The 20,379-nt window shown below is 37.7% G+C and overlaps 1 protein-coding gene across 1 annotated transcript in view; it reads right to left on the reverse strand.

The window, feature by feature from the left end:
• Positions 1-20,379, reverse strand: part of KIF24 (kinesin family member 24) — an 82,041-nt gene that overhangs the window by 17,609 nt on the left and 44,053 nt on the right. Inside the window, 2 exon segments of the mRNA XM_036898003.2 lie at positions 7,609-7,714; positions 8,521-8,642. Coding sequence (XP_036753898.2) covers positions 7,609-7,714; positions 8,521-8,642 — 228 coding nt within the window.

Below are 20,379 nucleotides of genomic sequence, written 5' to 3' on the forward strand. Positions count from 1 at the left end.
ACTCTCCCAGCTTTTATGGCCCTTTTCCAGCCTAACTGGGGAGATACCTGCAGGAGCCAGCTCTGAGAGCTCCTCCCTCCCAAAGGGTGGTCGAGCCGGGTGCTGCGCACCTCACTGCTGCTAGGGGGTACATGTGGCACTTGTTGCTGCAGCAGCTGCACACTGCCACCTTGGAGGGACTGCCTCTGCTTCTGACTTGGCCTCCCACTGCCTGACTCGCTGTTGTGCTCTCTTGTGCCCCCACCTAACCCCCACCTCCACACACACATCATGCAGCAATTGAGAGCCCATGGACCCTTCCACTGGGCAACTCACTGTTTCAGTGCACCCATGCCCTTTCCACCCTGTGGCTAACCACCACTGCTAAGTATCCAAGGGCTCCACAACTGGGTGACTTGCCACCACTGTGAGTCCATGCACCCTGCTGTTGTGCAACTCACTCTGCGGCCACCCCACCCATCCCTTTAAAACAGCAACTGGGGCTTCACAGTAAAGGAGAAGCAGGCACTGGAGAGGAAAGAGTCCTGAACGTCTAGGCACCACAGGATGCCCTCCCTCTTCATAAAGCCATCACTCTCTAGATCAAGAAGCATAGCAGATCCATCTAATACAAAGGAAGAAACATAGAAAACCTGACAAAATGAGGCAGAATATGTTACAAACAAAACTACAGTTCAAGACACCGGAAAGAGGGCTAAGTGAAACAGAGATCATCAATCTTCTTGATAAAGATTTCAAAGTAAAAGTCATAAATATGCTCACTGATCTGCAGAAAGGTATTAAAGACCTCAGGGAGGACTTCAACAAAGACATACAAGAGCTGAAGAATACAGTAACTGAAATAAGAAATACAATGGAGGGAATGAATAATAGATTGCAGCAGGCAGAGGAGACAATGAGATGGAAATTAGAGAACAGAAACACAACAAAGCTGAGGAGCAGAGAGAAAAAAGGATCTCTAGGAATGAAAGAATGATAAGAGAGCTTTGTGACATACATAAAAAAACTATTTGCATAATAGGGTACCAGAAGGAGAAGAGAGAGACAAAATGATAGAAAATCTCTTTGAGGAAATAATTGTTGAAAACTTCCCCAATCTGGGGAAGGAAACATTCACATCATGGAAGCACAGAGAGCCCCTAACAAAAGGAACCCTAGGAAGTCAACCACAAGACATATAATAATTAAAATGACAAAGATTAAGGATAAGGAGAGAGTATTAAAAGCAGCCAGAGAACATAAGTAAAAGATAACTTATAAGGGAAACCCCATCAGGCTATCAGCAGTCTTCTCAGCAAAAAATTTACAGGCCAGAAGGGAGTGGAATGAAAAGATTTAATGTACTGAAACAGAAGGACTTTCAACCAAGAATCCTATACCCAGCAAGATTATCATTTAAATTTGAAGCAGGGATTAAACCATTTCCAGATAAAGGCTATTCTTTGAGATTTATAACAACAAAACCAGCATTACAGGATATATTAAAGGGACTGCTGTAGATGGAAATGTTCCTAAGACTAAATAGCTTTGATTATGGTCTCTAATACAGAAAGTGTGGAGGAGAAAAAAAAAGTACTTTTAGATTGTGTTTGAAATAGAGCAATCAGCAACTTAATATAGACTGTTATACAGTCAGGAAGCTGTCCTCGAACTTTTGGTAACCACAAACCTAAAGCCTATAATATATATACAAAATATTAAAAAAGAGAAATGCAACCACAATATTAAAGAAAACCATCAAATATAAAGAATATAAGAGAGGAAGAAAGGAACAAAAAGGATCTATAAAAACAAAAAGAGAGCAATTAATAAAGTGGCAATAAGTACATACCTATCAATAGTTAATGTAAATGGTCTGAATGAACCAATTAAAAGACACCTTGCAGAATGGATAAAGAAACAAGACCCATCTATATGCTGCCTACAGGAGACTCATTTCAGATCCAAAGACATACATATGCTAAAAGTAAAGGGATGGAAGAAGATATTTCATGAAAACAAGAGGGAGAAAACAGCAGGAGTAGCAGTACTTATATCAGACAAAACATATTTCAAAACAAAGAAAGTAACAAGAGACAAAGAAGGGCATCACATAATTATAAAGGGGTCAGTCCAACAAGAGGCTATAACCATAATAAACATCTATGTACCCAATGTAGGTGCACCTAACTATGTAAAAATGGGGAAATAGATTACAACACATTCATTGTGGGAGACTTTAACATACCACTCACATCAACAGACAGATCAATCTGATAGAAAATAAATAAGGGAACAGAGGTACTGAACAATGCATTAGATCAAATGGACTTAACATACATCTGTAGAACACTCCACCCAAAAGCAGCAGGAAACAGTTTTCTCAAGCATACAAGGAATATTTTCCATAATAGACCACATATTAGGCCACAAAAATAGAGCCTCAATAAGTTAAAAAATTTGAAATTGTATCAAACAACGTCTCAGATACAATGGTATGGAGTTAGGAATAAATTATACAAAGAAAATTAAAAAGCCTACAAACTTGTGGAGGCTAAACAACATGCTTCTAAAATCAATGGATCAATGACCAAATTAAAACAGAAATAAAGCAATACATGGAGAAAAATTAAAACAAAAATACAACAGTCCAATATTTGTGGGGATGCCACCAAGGCTGTTTAAGTACAAAGCAATACAAGCCTACCTCAAGAATCAAGAACAATTCCAAATAAACAGTCTAAACTCACAATTAAAGAAACTAGAAAAAGAAGAACAAACAAAGCACAAAGTTAAAAAAGGAGGACATACTAAAGATCAGAGCAGAAATAAATAATACGGAGAAGAATAAAACAATAGAAAAAATTAGTGAAACTAAGAGCTGGTTCTCTGAGAAAATAAATGAAAGCCAGACTTATCAATAAAAAAAGAAAGTACACAAATAAAAAAATCAGAAACAAAGGATAGTCACAACAGATACCACAGAAATACAAAGAATATTACAGACTACTATGAAAAATTATATGCCAATAAATTGGACAACCTAGAAGAAATGGACAACTTCTTAGAAAAATACAACCTTCCAAGACTGACCCAGGAAGAAACAGAAAATCTGAACAGACCAATTACCATCAATAAAATTGAATTAGTAATAAAAAAAACTCCCCACAAAAACCCAGGACCAGATGGCTTCACAGCTGAATTCTATCAAACATTTAAAGAAGAGCTAATACCCATCTTAAATTCCAAAAAGTAGAAGAGGAAGGAATACTTCCAAACTCATTCTATGAGGCCAGCATTACTCTAATACCAAAGCCAGGCAAAGATGCTACAAAAAAAGAAAATTATAGACTAAAATCCCTGATGAACATAGATGCGGAAATGCACAACACAACATTAGCAAACCAAATTCAAAACATCGAAAGGATCATCCATCACAACAAAGTAGGATTTATTCCAGGGATGCAAGGATGGTATAATATTTGTAATTCAGTCAATATCATACACCACATTAACAAAAAGAAGGATAAAAACCATACAATATCTCAATAGATGCTGAAAAAGCATTTGACAAAATTCAACATTTAATCATGATAAAAACTCAACAAATGGGGAGAGAGTACATACCTCAACATAATAAAGGCCATATATGACAAACCCACAGCTAACATCATACTTGATGGTGAAAAGCTGAAAGCTTTTCCTCTAAGATCAGAAACAAGACAAGGATGTTCACTCTCACCACTCTTATTCAACACAGTACTGGAGATCCTAGCCACAGCAATCAGACAACACAAAGAGATACTAGGCATCCAAATTGGTAAGGAAGAAAGTAAACTGTCATGGTTCATGGATGACATGATATTATACATAGAAAACCCTAAAGTTCCACCAAAGCTATTATAACTAATAACTTCATTCAGCAAAGTTCCAGGATACAAAATTAATACACAGAAATCTGTCACATTCCTATATACAAAAAACAAACTAACAGAAAGAGAAATCAGGAAAATAATTCCACTTACAACTGCATCAAAAAGACTAAATTTAACCAAGCAGGTGAAAGACCTATACTCTGAAAACTATAAGAGACTCATGAGAGAAATTAAAGACACCAATAAGTGGAAATACATCCCATGCTCATGGTTCGGGAAAAATTGATACTGTCAAAATGACCATCTTGTCCAAAGCAATTTACAGATTCAATGCAACCCCTAACAAAATTCCAACAGTATTTTTCAATGAACTAGAACAAATTGTTCTAAAATTCATATGGAAACACAAAAGATCCCAAATAGCCAAAGCAATCCTGAGAAAGAACGACAAAGCTGGGGGGATTACACTGCCTGACTTCACGCTCTACTACAAAGCAACAGTAATCAAAACAATTTGGTTCTGGCAAAAGAACAGACCCATACATCAGTGGAACAGAATAGAGAGTAGAGATATATAAACCCACTCATCTATGGTCAATTAATATATGATAAAGGATCCATGAATATACAATGGGGAAAGACAGACTCTTCAACAACTGGTGTTGGCAAAACTGGACAGCTACACATAAGAAAATGAAACTGGATTAATGCCTAACTCCATATACAAAAGTGAACTTGAAATGGATCAAAGACCTGAATGTAAGTCATGAAACCATAAAACTCTAAGAAGAAAACATAGGCAAAAATTTCTTGAACATAAATATTAACAATTTTTTCCTGGACACATCTCTTTGGGCAAGAGAGAGAAAAAAAAAATGAACAAGTGGGACTACATCAAACTGAAAAGCTTCTGTACACCAGCAAAGGACATCATCAGCAGAAAAGGTAACCTACAGTATGGGAGAATATATTTGTAAACAATTTATCCAATAAGGGGTTAACATCCAAAATACATGAAGAGCTCATATGTGTCAACACCCCTCCAAAAAAAATAAATAACCCAATTAAAAAAAATGGGTGGAGGTCCTGAACAGACATTTTTCCAAAGAAGAAATATAGATGGCCAGCAGGCACATGAAAAGATGCTTCATATCACTGATCATCTGGGAAATGCAAATCAAAACCACAATGAGTTATTACCTCACACAGGCAGAGTGGCCACTATCCAAAAGACAAGAAATAATAAGTGTTGGTGAGAATGTGGAGAAAAGGGAACCCTCCTACACTGTTGGTGGGAATGTCAATTGGTACAGCCACTGTGGAAAGCATTATGGAGGTTCCTTGAAGAACTAAAAATAGAAATACCATTTGACCCAGCAATTCCATTTCTAGGTATTTACCCAAAGAAAACAAAATCCCTGATCCAAAAAGATATATGCACCCTTATGTTTATTGCTGCATTATTTACAATAGCCGAGGTATGGAAGCAACCTAAGGGTCCATCAACAGACGAATGGGTAAAGAAGATGTGGTACATATACACAATGGAATATTATTCAGCCATAAAAGGAAAAGAAATCCTGCCATTTGCAATAACATGGATGGATCTAGAGGGTATTATGCTCAGTGAAATAAGGCAGGTGGAGAAAGACAAATACCATATGATTTTACTTATTTGTGGAGTATAAATACAAAGCAAAACAGAAGGAACAAAAGAGCAGTAGACTTACAGACAACTGAGAAGGGACTGGTGGTTACCATGGGGGAGAGATCAGGGTAGGTGGGTGGAGAGTTTGAGGGGGATAAAGGGGCATAAAAATTCTCAATCATAATGTAGGCTGTTTATGGAGGTGGTAGTAAAGCAAGGAGAATATAACCAATGATTCTGTAACAGCTTCCTATGTTGACAGATAGTAGCTGTACTAGTGGGGCTGAGAATTTAATAATATGGGTAACTGTTTAACTACTGTGCTGTATACTTGAAACTAATATAAGATTGTATATCAATATAAAAAAAAAGTTAGGAAATGGCTATTTTTGCAGAAGGAAGTAGGAGGGGTTTGCTTGGAGAAGATTGCTGATGTTCTATTTTTTTATCTGAATGTTGGTTATATGGGTGTGAACAGCTTGTGAAAATTCATTGAGCTGTGCAATTAAATATGTACACTCTTCTAAAAAAAAAAAGAATATCACTATTTTGGAATCCCTAGCAAAACAAATGGGTATTGGTGATACTCATCAATGGCTGCTAAAACTGTTAGCTAAAAAAAAGCTAGTGAGCCACTAAAATGGAGGAAGCTGACAACATTTGAATCTTTCTTATTCTCAATATCACAGAAAGAGACAAGCAGACATCCTAGACATGGGAAATCTAAGAACTACCCATGAATTATTCTTTTTTTTACTTTTTATTTTTTTTTATTTTGGTATCATTAATATACAATTACATAAGCAACATTATAGTTACTAGATTCCCCCCATTATCAAGTCCCCACCACATACCCCCATTATAGTCACTGTCCATCAGTGTAGTAAGATGCTATAGAATCCCATGAATTATCCTTGCCAAAAAAATAGAACCTAAGTCTAATTAAGCCTCTAGATCAGCACTTTCCAAATAGAAATACACGAGCCACAAATGCAGACCATAAGTATAATTTTAAATTTCTACTAGCCACATTTGGAAAAAATCACATGAAATTTAATCTTAATTATATTTTACTTAATCCAACATACACAAAAATATAATTTCAGCATGCAATCAATATGAAAAAGTATTAATGAGATATTTCACATGCTTCAAAATCCAGTGTGTATTTTATACTTATAGTGTATCCTAATTCAGACTAGCCATACATTTCAAGCACTCAATAGCCACATGTGGCTTACTGGCTTCCTTACTGCATAGCACAAATATAGATCTTAACTACTTTATAGAAAATAGATGATAAAGTACATGTTAAACATCAACAGGGGGATACAGTCAGCCTAATCCAGAATGTTGGAAATCTTACAGGACATGTAGCCCAGTTTTCCTCCATAAATACATTGATATTAAAAATGGAGAAGAACTGGTATAGAATAGAGACCTATCAACTAAAAGCAATTGGAGGACTTACACCCTGGTTTGAAACAAACTAACTATAAAAATATATCTATGGAACAATTGGAGAAGTTATAATACTTGCTGGGTAATAGATACCATTATATAATTATTTCTTTAGGTATGATAATGGTGTTACGGTTATACTAAAAAATAAAAGTCCTTATCTCTTTGAGATACATAGTGAAATATTGGTAGAAAAGATGACATGATGGCAGGATTTGCTTTAAAATAATCCAACCAGGGGAAGGAAAGTGTTGGTTAGATTTTTCACATGTTGAGCTGGGTGACAAGTATTTGGCAGATCATTATACCATTTGTACTATTTTTTTTTATGTTTGAAAAATACAATTTTAAAACTTGTTGAGAGAGCTTACTTAAGTTAATCATTCAGTAACTGCAATAATACTTCTCTGTTCCTAATTGGCAGGGACTTACCAAAGGCAGAGAAGGCAGGGAGAGAAGGGAAGAGGTGCCTAGAGTTGCCAAGAATTTGACTGGGCAGCTTCCATCTCCAACCCTTAACTCCACTGCTAGATAAGACCAGGCTCTTGCTTTGCTAACTCCATCCCACCCTCACTCGGGCTACAGGTAAAGGGGTGCAAAATATCTTAAGAAGGACTTTTAGATTAAAGTTTTCAAACAACTTACAGCCAGAAGACTCTGGTTTATTTCTGCACCTTCCATCTTTGTTTGTCTATCTGAGTCTCTGGCATCTGCTGCTCTTTCACTGCCAGCCAAGTCAATAAAAGAGATCCTAGAGAAAAGACACAGTAGGGATGACTTCTTTGGAGCTTTGGTTTATTTTTACATAAATCAGCATTTTCTGATGGCAGGAAGAAATTAACACTGGCCCATCCTCAGGAAAGAAAAGACATTACTGTCAGCTTTTCAAAAATATGGCAAGATTCTGACCTGTCAGCTACTGCTGACACTGTACTCAGGCACCTCCTGAGTGAAGTGCCTTGGCTATAGTCATTTGTGAGAAAGTATGACTGAAATTAATAAAACATTCTTCCCATAAAGCTAAATGGCCACAATGCAAATCACTTAGGTGGCCACTTAGATAATTAAATAGAAACTATTGTGGGCTGCTTTCCAGCCAAAAAAAAAAAAAAGAAAGAAAGAAAAAGACTCATTACTCAGAGGTGAGATTGGCTCATCCATCAGTATGGCAGAATTTGCTAAGATAGCACAAGCAAAGCAATGAATGTACCCAATTGTCTTATGGCTTCTTTCAAGAAGGATGGATTAATTTTCCTTTTTTCTGGGGCCTCTGAAATACATTCCCTCCTATTCCTCTGCTGATACTGTGGTTCACATTAGAAGCAATCAATGTCCCTTTTAATAACTTAGGGTTGACCAACAATAGGTCATTACTTCATGGTTAATCAACTGATGGCACTTCAGCATAATGATTTATTTCAGGGCTGACAACTTTGCTCTGTATTCCTGAAATAAAGAACTCCACGGTGGCAGGGTGTCCTGTTGTTGATAACACATATTTTAAAGTCACACTAGGGAAAGGCAGACAATGCAATTCCCTGCATAATTCCAGCTCACCTGCCAAATATCCTCTTGGCTGCATCTTTGATCTGAATTTGGATGATAGCATGGGAGCGGGAGGAGTCTACATTAACTCCAGTGGCCCCAGTGCTGCGCTCCTTGCTGCCTTTCAGGATCATCTGAAAATAAAATCCACAGGGTGATTTCCCCAAGGAGTAAACAAAGCCCTCTGGTTCCTAAGAGTTGGCTGAGAGCAGAAGAGACCAGGTAAATAACTTCATCAGTACATTGCAGTTTTCTCCCCCCACGTGAAAAGCTGCCGAAACATTAAATCATACAGTTTTAGTACCCAACAATAATGTGAACAATGTGGACTACTAATCTTGGCGAAGAACATTCAATAGCTCAAGAGCTAATTTACTCTTGATCTCATACACTTTTAAAAATACCTTTGATGGGTTTAGCCTGCTAAAATCCCCAGAGCTTAACTTGGTTCCAAAGCAAGATCCTGTAATACCTATCTATCTTAGTAACTGAGGCAAAGAACGAAAATGTGTATCACAGAGTGACTGATCACATCCACCTGTTCCACCAGGATGCAGTCATAAAAGAGGCCAGGCCTGACGTGTGGGAACATGGATGTGACGAGTGACTGCAATTACCATGAGCCCATGATTTCCCTCGAGACTAATGCCCCTCCAAATGGGAGTAAAAACTAACTTGGGTCCCTCAAGCCACAGGGAATGGGGGAGGGGTGGTGAAGCCTCAGGACTGGCCTCTAGCCACATGGTGCCCTGATTTTGGATAGGGGAAGGAGTGTTGATTACTGATGAGCAAATAGATGAAGAACTTTAAAAATATTATTTGATAGAATTATTACAGTGGCCTGATGTGAGGCAAGTACAATTATCATGCCCAGTGTATGCTGAAGAATAACCTCAGAGGTTTATTTGCTCACAAACAGCTGTTGTGTGAACAAAAATCCGCATGCTGTATGACTGACTCCAAAGCCCATGTGGTTTCTACTATACTATGAGCACTTATGATAAGTTCACTTATTTTACTTAAATTAAGAGTAAGGAAGTCTCTTTTTTTCTCAATCTCTCAGAATTTTAATTTATATCATATTGAACATGGCCATAATTTTCAAACTAAGAGTTCAAAAGTTGACAGAGTCAAATTTCAAGAATAGGCCATAAAATATCTTAACAAGTAGGGGCCAGATGCTTTTAAAGATTTTAACTAATGATAAGTTCCTTCATGGTCTAAGCAGTAGTTATATTTCTAAATATTATATGTATGTGAGATTTAGAATTGTATTTTAGAATCAAATTTAGGATATTTTAAATGCACTCATCTTGGGGAGCAGAAAAAAGATGGCAGCGTGAAAAGTGAGGCAGAAACCTCCTCCCAAAATCTCATAAAACACGAAAATACAGCAAATACAACTAATCCTGGAAAGGCAACCAGAAGATTGCAGAAGAGACTGCCTACATCTGGGGAAGAAGAGAAGACCTCACAGAAAAGGATAAAGTGGCAAAGCTGCAATCTCGCAGAACCCAAGCCCTCCCCCAACCCCAGCCCACAGGAAGGAGGAAAAGGAACAGAGTAGAGAGGGAGTAGAAGCCCAGGACCACTGAACACCCAGCCCTGGAGATCTGCTTTGAGAGCACAAACCCCTATTACATGGTGCTCAGGAGATTAGTGGGGTTGGAAGGCAAAGACATCAGAGAGGCTGAGATTCCAGCTGCTTGTGGAGAACAGATATGCACAAGCTGCCCCACTGGGGCAAAAGGCAGGCAGGCAGTTTGAAGGACTTCCCAGCAGCAAGAGGGGCATTAAAGGGGCAAAGATTACACAGAGCTCTCTGCTCAGGAGAAAGGGCAGGTGGACAAAACCTTCCCTGTATGCTCAGCTCAGCAGGTTGGGAACTCTCTGGAGCTTCAGATGCTCCAACCACTTGGCTGCTAATGCAGCCCTGAGGCCCCCTATGGTACACTGCTTGCTTTTCTTCCTCCCAGAATGTGGCGGTCCCACTAGTCTGCTGTTCCCCTCATTGCGCCAGCCTGCCAGAGGGTGGCCCCTCCCACAGCAGCTACAGGGACATAGCACAGAGGCTCCTCCTTGCACCCAAAGCCTACTTGACCCAGCAGTGGAGGTACGCGTTACAGCTGGGAAGGCAGGCAACCCGCTCTGCTGAGTTCTTTCCTCCCAACAGGTGCTGGTTCCGCTTGCCTTTGACTCTTGCCATTGCTGTAGGCCCACATGGCAGCTTCAGGGAATATTTTCCCTGCACACACAATCAGCTGATGGCCCACACAGCTCACTTTACCAGCAAGACAGAAAGGCACCACACCCACTGCTTGCCAACAGCTGGGGCTCCCGCACAGAAAATTGAGCTTCTGGGCACTAGAGGGTGCTGCCTACACAAAGATATTATTCCACAGGAAACACTAAAAAAAATGAAGTGGCAAAGGAATTTGGTCCAAACAAAATAACAAGAAAAAATACCAGAAAGAGTGCTTAGTGAAACTGAAATCACTAATCTTCTTGATAAAGATTTCAAAATTAAAGTATAAATGTGTTCAGGGAGTTACAGAAAAATATTTAAGATCTCAGAGAGGACTTCAACAAAGTGATAGAAATTTTGAAAAATACAGTATCTCAAATGAAACACACAATGGAGGGATTTAAAAGCAGATTAGATGAGGTAGAGGAGATGGTACAGAACAGGAAAACAAAGAAGCTGAGGCACAGAGAGAAAAAAGGATTTCTAGGAATGGAAGAATAATAAGAGAGCTGTGTGACCAATCCAAATGGAACAATATTCGCATTATAGGGGTTCCAGAAGAAGAGAGAGACAAAGGGATAGAAAGTCTCCTTGAGGAAATAATTGCTGAAAACTTTCCCAGTCAGTTCACGGAAGTGCAGAGCTCTCCCAACACAAGGAACCCTAGGAAGATAACACCAAGACATATAATAATTGAAATGGCAAAGATCAAGGACAAGGAGAGAGTACTGAAAACAGCCAGAGAGAGAAAAAAGATCACTTATAAAGGAAACCCCATCAGACTATCAGGAGACTTCTTAGCAGAAACCGTACAGGCCAGAAGGGAGTGGCATGATATATTTAATGCAATGAAACAGAAGGGTCTCCAACCACGAATACTCTACCCAGCAAGATTATGATTTAAATTTGAGCAGGGATTAAACAATTTCCAGATAAGCAAAAGTTGAAGGAATTCACCACCAACAAAGCAGCTCTACAGTGTATCTTAAAGGGACTGCTCTCAATGGAAGTGCTCCTAAAGCTAAATAGCTGTCACCAGAGAAAATAAACCCACAGTAAAGGAAGTAGCCCAATTAATTACTAAGCAAAAACAAAATTAAATAAACTACTCACAAAGTTAGTCAAGGGATACAGAGTACAGAACATGACAGATACCTAATGCATAAAGAGTGGAAGAAGAAGAAGAAGGGGAGGAAAAAAAAACCTTTAGATTGTGCTTGAAATAGAGTAATAAGTCAGTTAAGATAGACTGTTGTTAGATAGTAAAGAAGCTGCCCTTGAACCTTTGGTAACCACAAATCTAAAGCCTGCAATGGCAATAAGTACATATCTATCGATAATCACCCTCAGTGTAAATGGACTGAATGCACCAATCAAAAGACATAGAGTTACAGAATGGATAAAAAGACAAGACTCATTTATATGCTGCCTACAAGAGACCCACTTCAAACCCAAAGACATACACAGACTAAAATGAAGGGATAGAGGAAGATATTTCATGCAAACAAGAGAGAGGAAAAAGGAGTAGCAGTACTTATATCAAACAAAATAGATTTCAAAACAAAGACAGTAATAAGAGACAAAGAAGGACATTACATAATGATAAAATGGTCAGTCCAACAAGAAGATATAGCCATTATAAATATCTTTTCACCCAATAAAGGAGCACCTACATATGTGAAAAAAATACTAACAGAATTAAAAGGGGAAATAGAATGCAATGCATTCATTTTGGGAAACTTCAACACACCACTCACTCCAAAGGATAAATGAACCAGATAGAAAATAAGTAAGGAGACAGAGGCACTGAACAACACATTAGAACAGATGGACCTAACAGACCTCTACAGAACACTCCACCTACAAGCAGCAGGATACACATTCTTCTCAAGTGCACATGGAATATTTTCAAGAATAGATCACATACTAGGCCACAGAAAGAGCCTCAGAAAATTCAAAAAGATTGAAATTGTACCAACCAACTTCTCAGATTACAAGGGTATAAAATTAGAAATAAAGTGTACAAAGAAAACAACGAGACTCACAAACACATGGAGGCTTAACAATGTGCTCCTAAATAACCAATGGATCAATGGGCAAATTAAAACAAAGATCAAACAATATATAGAGACAAATGAAAACAACTGTGGCATACAGCAAAGGCAGTTCTAAGAGGAAAGTATATAACAATACAGGCTTACCTCAAGAAAGAACAATCCCAAATGAACAGTCTAAACTCACAATTAATGAAACTAGAAATAGAACAAATGAGGCCCAAAGGCAGTAGAAGGAGGGACATAATAAAGATCAGAGCAGAAATAAATAAAATTGAAAAAAATAAAATAATAGAAATAATCAATGAAACCAGGAGCTAGTTCTTTGAGCAAATAAACAAAATAAACCCCTAGCCAGACTTGTCAAGAAAAAAAGAGAGTGTACACACATACAAAGAATCAGAAATAAGAAAGGAAAAATCACTATGAATACCATGTAAATACAAAGAATTATGAGAGAATACTATGAAAAATTATATGCCAACAAATTGGATAACCTAGAAGAAATGGACAACATTCTAGAAAAATACAACCTTTTGAGACTGACCCAGGAAGAAACAGAGAATCTGAACAGACCAATCCTACCAGCAATGAAATGGAAGTGGTAATCAAAAAATCTACCTAAGAACAAAACACCTGGACCAGGTGGCTTTGGCTGAATTTTATCAAGCATTTAAAGAAGAGCTCATACCCATCCTCCTTAAAGTTTTCCAAAAAGAAGAGGAGGGAATACTTCCAGCATTACTTTAATACCAAAACCAGACAAAGACACCACAAAAAAAAAAGAAAATTACAGAGCAATATCCCTGATGAACACAGATGCAAAAATTCTCAACAAAATATTAGCAAACCAAATTTAAAAATACATCAAAAAGATCATCCATCATGACCAACTCAGATTGATTCCAGGGCTGCAACGATGGTACAATATTCAAAAACCAATCAATATCACACATCATATCAACAAAAAGATGGACAAAAATCACATGGTCATCTCAGTAGATGTTGAAAAAGCATTTGACAAAATTCAACATCCATTCATGATAAAAACTCTCAACAAAATAAGTACAGAGGATAAATACCTTAACATAATAAAGGTCATATACAACAAACCCACAGTCAACATCATACCTAACAGCGAACAGCTGAAAGCTTTTCTTCTAAGATCAGAACAAAACAAGGATGTCTTATTCAACATAGTACTGGAGATCCTTGCCACAGAAATCAGACAACACAAACAAATAAAGGGCATCCAAATTGGTAAGGAAGCAGTTAAACTATCACTGTTTGCAGACAACATGATATATACAAAGAAAACCCTAAAGACGCCACCAAAAAACTATTAGAATAACTGAACTCAGAAAAGTTGCAGGATACAAAATTAATACACAGAAATCCATTGCATTTCTCTATAGTAACAGCAAATTAGCAGAAAGAGAAATCATGAAAACAACTCCATTTACAACTGCACCAAAAAGAATAAAATACCTAGGAATAAACCTAACCAAGGAGGTGAAAGACCGTAATTCTGAAAACTATAAGACACTCATGAGAGAAATTAAAGAAGACACCAATAAATGGAAATCTATCCCATGACACATCGATAGGAAGACTTAGTATTGTAAAAATGGCCATCTTCCTTAAAGTAGTCTAAGGATTCAATGCAATCCCTATCAAAATACCAACCAAAATACCAAGCACTATTCAACAAACTAGAACAAATAGTTCTAAAATTCATATGGAACCACAAAAGACCCTGAATAGCCAAAGCAATCCTGAGAAGGATGAATAAAGCTGGGGGGATTATGCTCCCCAACTTCAAGCTCTACTACAAAGCCACAGTAATCAAGACAATTTGGTACTGACACTAGAACAGACCCACAGATCAATGGAACAGAAAAGAGAGTACAGATATAAACCCACACATATATGGCCAATTAATATATCATAAAGGAGCCATGAGTATACAATAGAGACAAGACAGCCTCTTCAACAACTGGTGTTGGCAAAACCGGACAGCTACACATAAGAAAATGAAACTAGATTATTGTCTAACTCCATACCCAAAAGTAAACTTGAAAAGGATCAAAGACCTGCATGTATGTCATGAAACCATAAAACTCATAGAAGAAAACATAGGCAAAAATCTCTTGAATATAAACATTAGCAACTTTTTCCTGGACACATCTCCTTGGGCAAGGGAAACAAAATAAAAATGAACAAGTGGGACTACATCAAACTAAAAAGCTTCTATACAGCAAAGGACATGATCAGCACAACAAAAAGGTATCCTACAGTATGGGAGAATATATTCGTAAATGACTTACCTGATAAGGAGTTAACATCCAAAATATATGTAGAACTCACATGCCTCAACATCCAAAAAACAAATAACCTGATTAAAAAATGTATGGAGGATCTGAACAGATACTTCTCCAAAGAAGAAATTCAGATGGCCAACAGGCACACGAAGAGATGCTCCACATCACTAATAGAAGAAATGCAAATTGAAACTACAATGAAATATCACCTCACACCAGTTAGGATGGCCAACATCCAAAAGACAAGAAACAACAAATGCTGGCGAGGATGCGGAGAAAGGGCAACCCTCCTACACTGTTAGTGGGAATGTAAGTTAGTTCAACTGCTGTGGAAAGCAATATGGAGGTTCCTCAAAAAACTAAAAATAGAAATACCATTTGATACAGTATTTCCACTTCTAAGAATTTACCTGAAGAAAACAAGATCCCCAATTCAAAAAGACACATGCACCCCTATGTTTATTGCAGCACTATTTACAATAGTCAACATATGGAAGCAACCTAAGTGCCCATCAATAGATGAATGGATAAAGAAGATGTGGTACATATACACCATGGAATATTATTCAGCCATAAAAAGAAAAGAAATCCTACCATTTGCAACAATATGGATGGAGCTACAGGGTATTATATTCAGTGAAATAAGCCAGGAGGAGAAAGACAAGTACCAAATGACTTCACTCATTTGTGGAGTATTAAAAAAAAATAAAACTGAAGGAACAAAATAGCAGCAGACCTACAGACTCTGAGAAGGGACTAGTGGTTACCAAAGGGGAGGGGTTGAGGAAGGTGGAGAAGGAGGGAGAAGGGGATTAAGGGGCACTATAATTTGCTATAACAATATAGGTAGATTACAGGTAAAGCAGTACAGCATGGAGAAGACAAGTAATGACTCTATAGCATCTTACTAACCTGATAGACAGTGACTGCAGTGGCGGGGGTGAGGACTTGATAATATGGGTGAATGTTGAAACCACAGTGTTGTTCATGTGAAACCTTCATAAGATTGTATATCAATGATACTTTAACAAAAATAAATAAATGCACTCATTTTGTAAATAGCCTGCTAAAAGTTTAAAGGTCTATCTGAGGAATCCTTGTGTAAAGAGACAAAACTGTTAATTTATAAAGTTGGATTATCAGATGTCATGGCTGTCTATTGCTGCTTATTAGAAATTAGAAGAGTTAGAGCAGTAATACCTTCACTGAGTGTGGCGAGAGCCAAAAAAAAATAATGCACCACTAAGCTTGGATGCTGGTTAGGTCACATAAGGCATTATCTATAACTGACCCATCTACTCTAAATGCACTTCCTCAGCCTGGCCTCTCTTTATCACTGTGACTTCATGCTTACACACATTGTAATGCAATGGTAATGGATCATCTTGGATTTGTATTGTTCCTTTTATCAAATTTTTCTTTCTCTTTTTTCATTACAAAAGTAAGACATGCTTACTGTGGAAAATTTGTAAAATATAGGAAAAACATAAAGAAGAAAATATATACCTCTTATAATCCCAGAGTTAATAAGATTCTGGTGCATTTCCTCCTAGAGTTTTAGGGCTCTCACAGAATTGCTTTTTTCCTTTTTTAATTTTAGAAACCCCATGAAGAGACAGGAGGGGTCTTTGAGACCTTTACATTTGTGTAAGCAATATGCTTGATGGATAAGAGAAGCAACACAGAGAAATTAAGGGACTTATCCAAGGTTACATAGGTAGAATATAGTTAGACTAGGGATAATCCAGGCATCCTCTGCCACAAATGAGTAATGATGCTACTTCTGGTGGAACCTGGTGAGAGCTCAGAGAGGCCTCAAGGCCGTACCCATCCAAGAGCTGTGGATACTGACAGGAAGCTCTCAAAGGATAGCCTTGTGGTTAGCTTCTGGGGTTCTATTATAGAGTGTTACACTTGGTTTTTCATTGCACCTTGTCTACTATGATGTCTATGATGTACTAGATACCTGTGAATGGTGTCTCAGAAAACCTAATGTGTTAGAGTGATCTTTCCTAAATGCCTTTTAGAAAAGGCATGAAGGAATTTCTGGTCCTTCAGTCCAGTTTCTTCAACTTCAGAAATAGGCTGTACCCACTAAACTTTTCAGAGCTGTGGAATAAAGCAGCTGAGCTCTGAGGAGGAAAAATGAGGCAGTCTGTGAAGATCATCAGACAAATATTTATAAACGGCATACAATCCAAGTGTAGTGGTTAAGAAAGTGAAATCTGAAGTTAGACTGCCTGGGTTCACATGCCAGCTCTGACATATGGTTGTGTGAACTTTCGCAAATCATTTCAGAGCCTCTGTTTCTTATCCATAAAATGGCAATCTCATAGGTTACTTATGAGGACTAAAAATGATAATCCATGCAAAGCAATCAGTACCACAATTGGTACATAAGTTCTCCATATATATTAATTTTAAAGAAGATACCAAAGAACTAACATCTTCATGTAAACAAACTCTTTCCACAAATGTAAAACAGAGTTACATGGGGAAATAGAACTTTATAGATCAACATGAGATTCCGTGGGCATCCTATTACAAGTGAAAATAAAAAAGGAAGAAGAACAAAAGGACAAAAGGAAGGGAGAAAGAGAATAAAGAGGAAAAAAGACAATGTATTTGGAGAAAATGCAAGTATAAGAGCTTAGCAAAATTAATGCAATCACCTGAAAAATCACTAGCCCCCTTTTTCCTCTCACTACCTCCTTCTCAAATTCCTTCTTCCATAACTAAAGTCTCAGGAAAGTTTCTAAATCTTGGTCCTTTAGATCAAACATATTAGGTGAGTAGTGAAATGGGGACCAGCTACAATATAGAGACAACTGCAAAATTCTGTGGCACTGGGAAATGTTCAGTGACTTGTTAGTAAGAACAATAGATGTGACAAATTGAGCTAGCATCACACTAAGCATTTCCTGTATATTATCTCATTTCCTTCTCTATTACCCAACCCAATCATCTACTTTATCCATGTTTCAGAATCAGAAAGATAAGGACATGCTCAAGGATACATGGCACTGGAACCCAGATCTGTCTGGTTATAAGACTTTAATTACTAAGTTTCCTGCACAAATCCAAAGAAGGGTTATGAGCACTTCAGTAGTGTAGGCACTGTGTATAGATTAAGTCTCTGATACTGGCATACAACTGAGGCCCATTTAGGGAAGCTCTTGTTATGTGGGTCTCTGCTACCAATTACAGTCAAGGCAATGAGAAACCATTAAACAGATTTATTAGCAGTTTGAGATGGGTACCTCTAAGTACAAGAAATGGCTCTGGGAATGACTTTAAAACCTGCAAATCTCTACAACTGATAAAATGCCCATCAATTGCCTAATAGACAAAATCTTGATTCTAAGTCCAGGAAATACAATGAGTCAGTGAGTCAGTCCTCTGTAAAGGCAGAGAAGACTTGCATTAGTAAGACCAGGTAATAAAATATACTTAGAAGGGGAAACTTCCTGAAGGAAGTTTGTGAAAAACAAAGCTGCCAGCTGTGCAGGTATACAAGTGGCCATGCCTGTATGAGTCTGAGTAATACTAGAAGATGACACCTGAGCAAACACATGGGCGATACCTGAGTGAGCATGAACTGTGACACCTAAGAGAGTGAAAGTGTGACACCTGAGTTAGCAAGTGCCATTGTTTTGAACCAATAAATGTTTATGAGGATAACTGTGCCAGATATCCATAATTTACATCACTTTCCACCTTGATCTCAGCTAGCTTTCTTGTACAACATATGTATGACAGACTGAGGGTATCATGGCAATGATGCGCTAATACATTGACTAACAAGAAACTTCTTTCTGTTTCCAGGAAACATAGCTTAAGATAGACCAGTGCCCTAAACTTTTCTAGGCCAGAGGGGCTAATTTGACACCACATTGTCTGTTAACACAATTATGGCCCATAGCTACAGAAAAGGGACTTCCTGCTCGTTTGCTCCTTCCCCACTCAGTTGGCCTAACTACCAGGGAGAAAGGCTTCATGAGGACCAACTCTCCTGCAACTCCTAGCCAAAGGAAGAAATGGCTGGGAGAGGAGGAGTCAAGAGTGCCATAGGGAATAGGGGTGTGAGCTGTTCTAAAGATGGGACTTGTCAAGTACCCAGCCTGTCCTTCTAGCCTTCTCCCTTTGACTCCAGTGAGTCTTGCTGGATATACATAAGAATGACTATTGTATCTGAATGTGCGAGATTTAAATATAATACCTATACCTTCGCACATTGCTGGTAGGAATGTAAAATGTCACAGCCACTTTGGAAAACAGTTAGGGGTTCTTCAAGATATATGACCCAGGAATTCCACTGCTAAGCAAGACTCAAGAAAACTGAAGACATATGTCTACAGAAAAACTTGTTCATGAATGTTTATAGCAGCATTATTTATAACAACGTTTCCCATAAAAGTGGAAACAACCTACATGTCCATCAACTGATAGAGAAGTAAAATATGGTATAGCCTCATAATAGAATATCATTAAGCTATAATGATAGAAGGAATGAAATATTGATACATGTTACAATATGGATGAGCCTTGAAAATATTATGCTAAGTGAAAGAAGGCAGACACAAAAGGGTTGTATATTGTATGATTCCATGTATATGGTATGGCCAGAAAAGGAAAATCCAGAGAGAGAGAGAGAAATTAGTGACTCCCAGGCACTGGGGCCATGGGAAATAGGGAGCAACTGGTAATAGTGTAGGTTTTTCAATCTGGGGTGATGAAAATATTCTGGAATTAAATAGTGGTAATGATGTACAACTTTCTGAATGTACAAAAAAAGAAAATCACTTAATTTTATATAAGTATATTTTAACAGGTGAATATTATGGTCTGTGGATTATATCTTAATGAGAAAACTAAAAAACCACTGAAGTGTACATTTTAAAAAGGTGATTTTTGTGGTATGTGAATCTATATTTCAATTTAAAATAATAATAATACCCACATCTGGGCTTCACTTTGAGAGATTCTGATTTAATTGGCCTCAAGGGGACTCAAGCAAGCATTAAAAACATGATGAAACTAGAAAGACAAGCTACAGAATGAAACAATATGCATATGACACAAATACCTGACAAATGTCTCATATCCAGAATATACACATCAGTAAGAAAAAGACATACAACCCAGAAATGAGGAAAAGACCCAAACTGGCATTCCTTAAAGAGGATATCCATAAGGTAAATTAAAAATATGAAGAGCTATTCAACTTCATTCTCAATCAGCGAAATGAAAA

Source organism: Manis pentadactyla, chromosome 3 (assembly GCF_030020395.1).
Source record: "Manis pentadactyla isolate mManPen7 chromosome 3, mManPen7.hap1, whole genome shotgun sequence".
NCBI lineage: Eukaryota > Metazoa > Chordata > Mammalia > Pholidota > Manidae > Manis > Manis pentadactyla.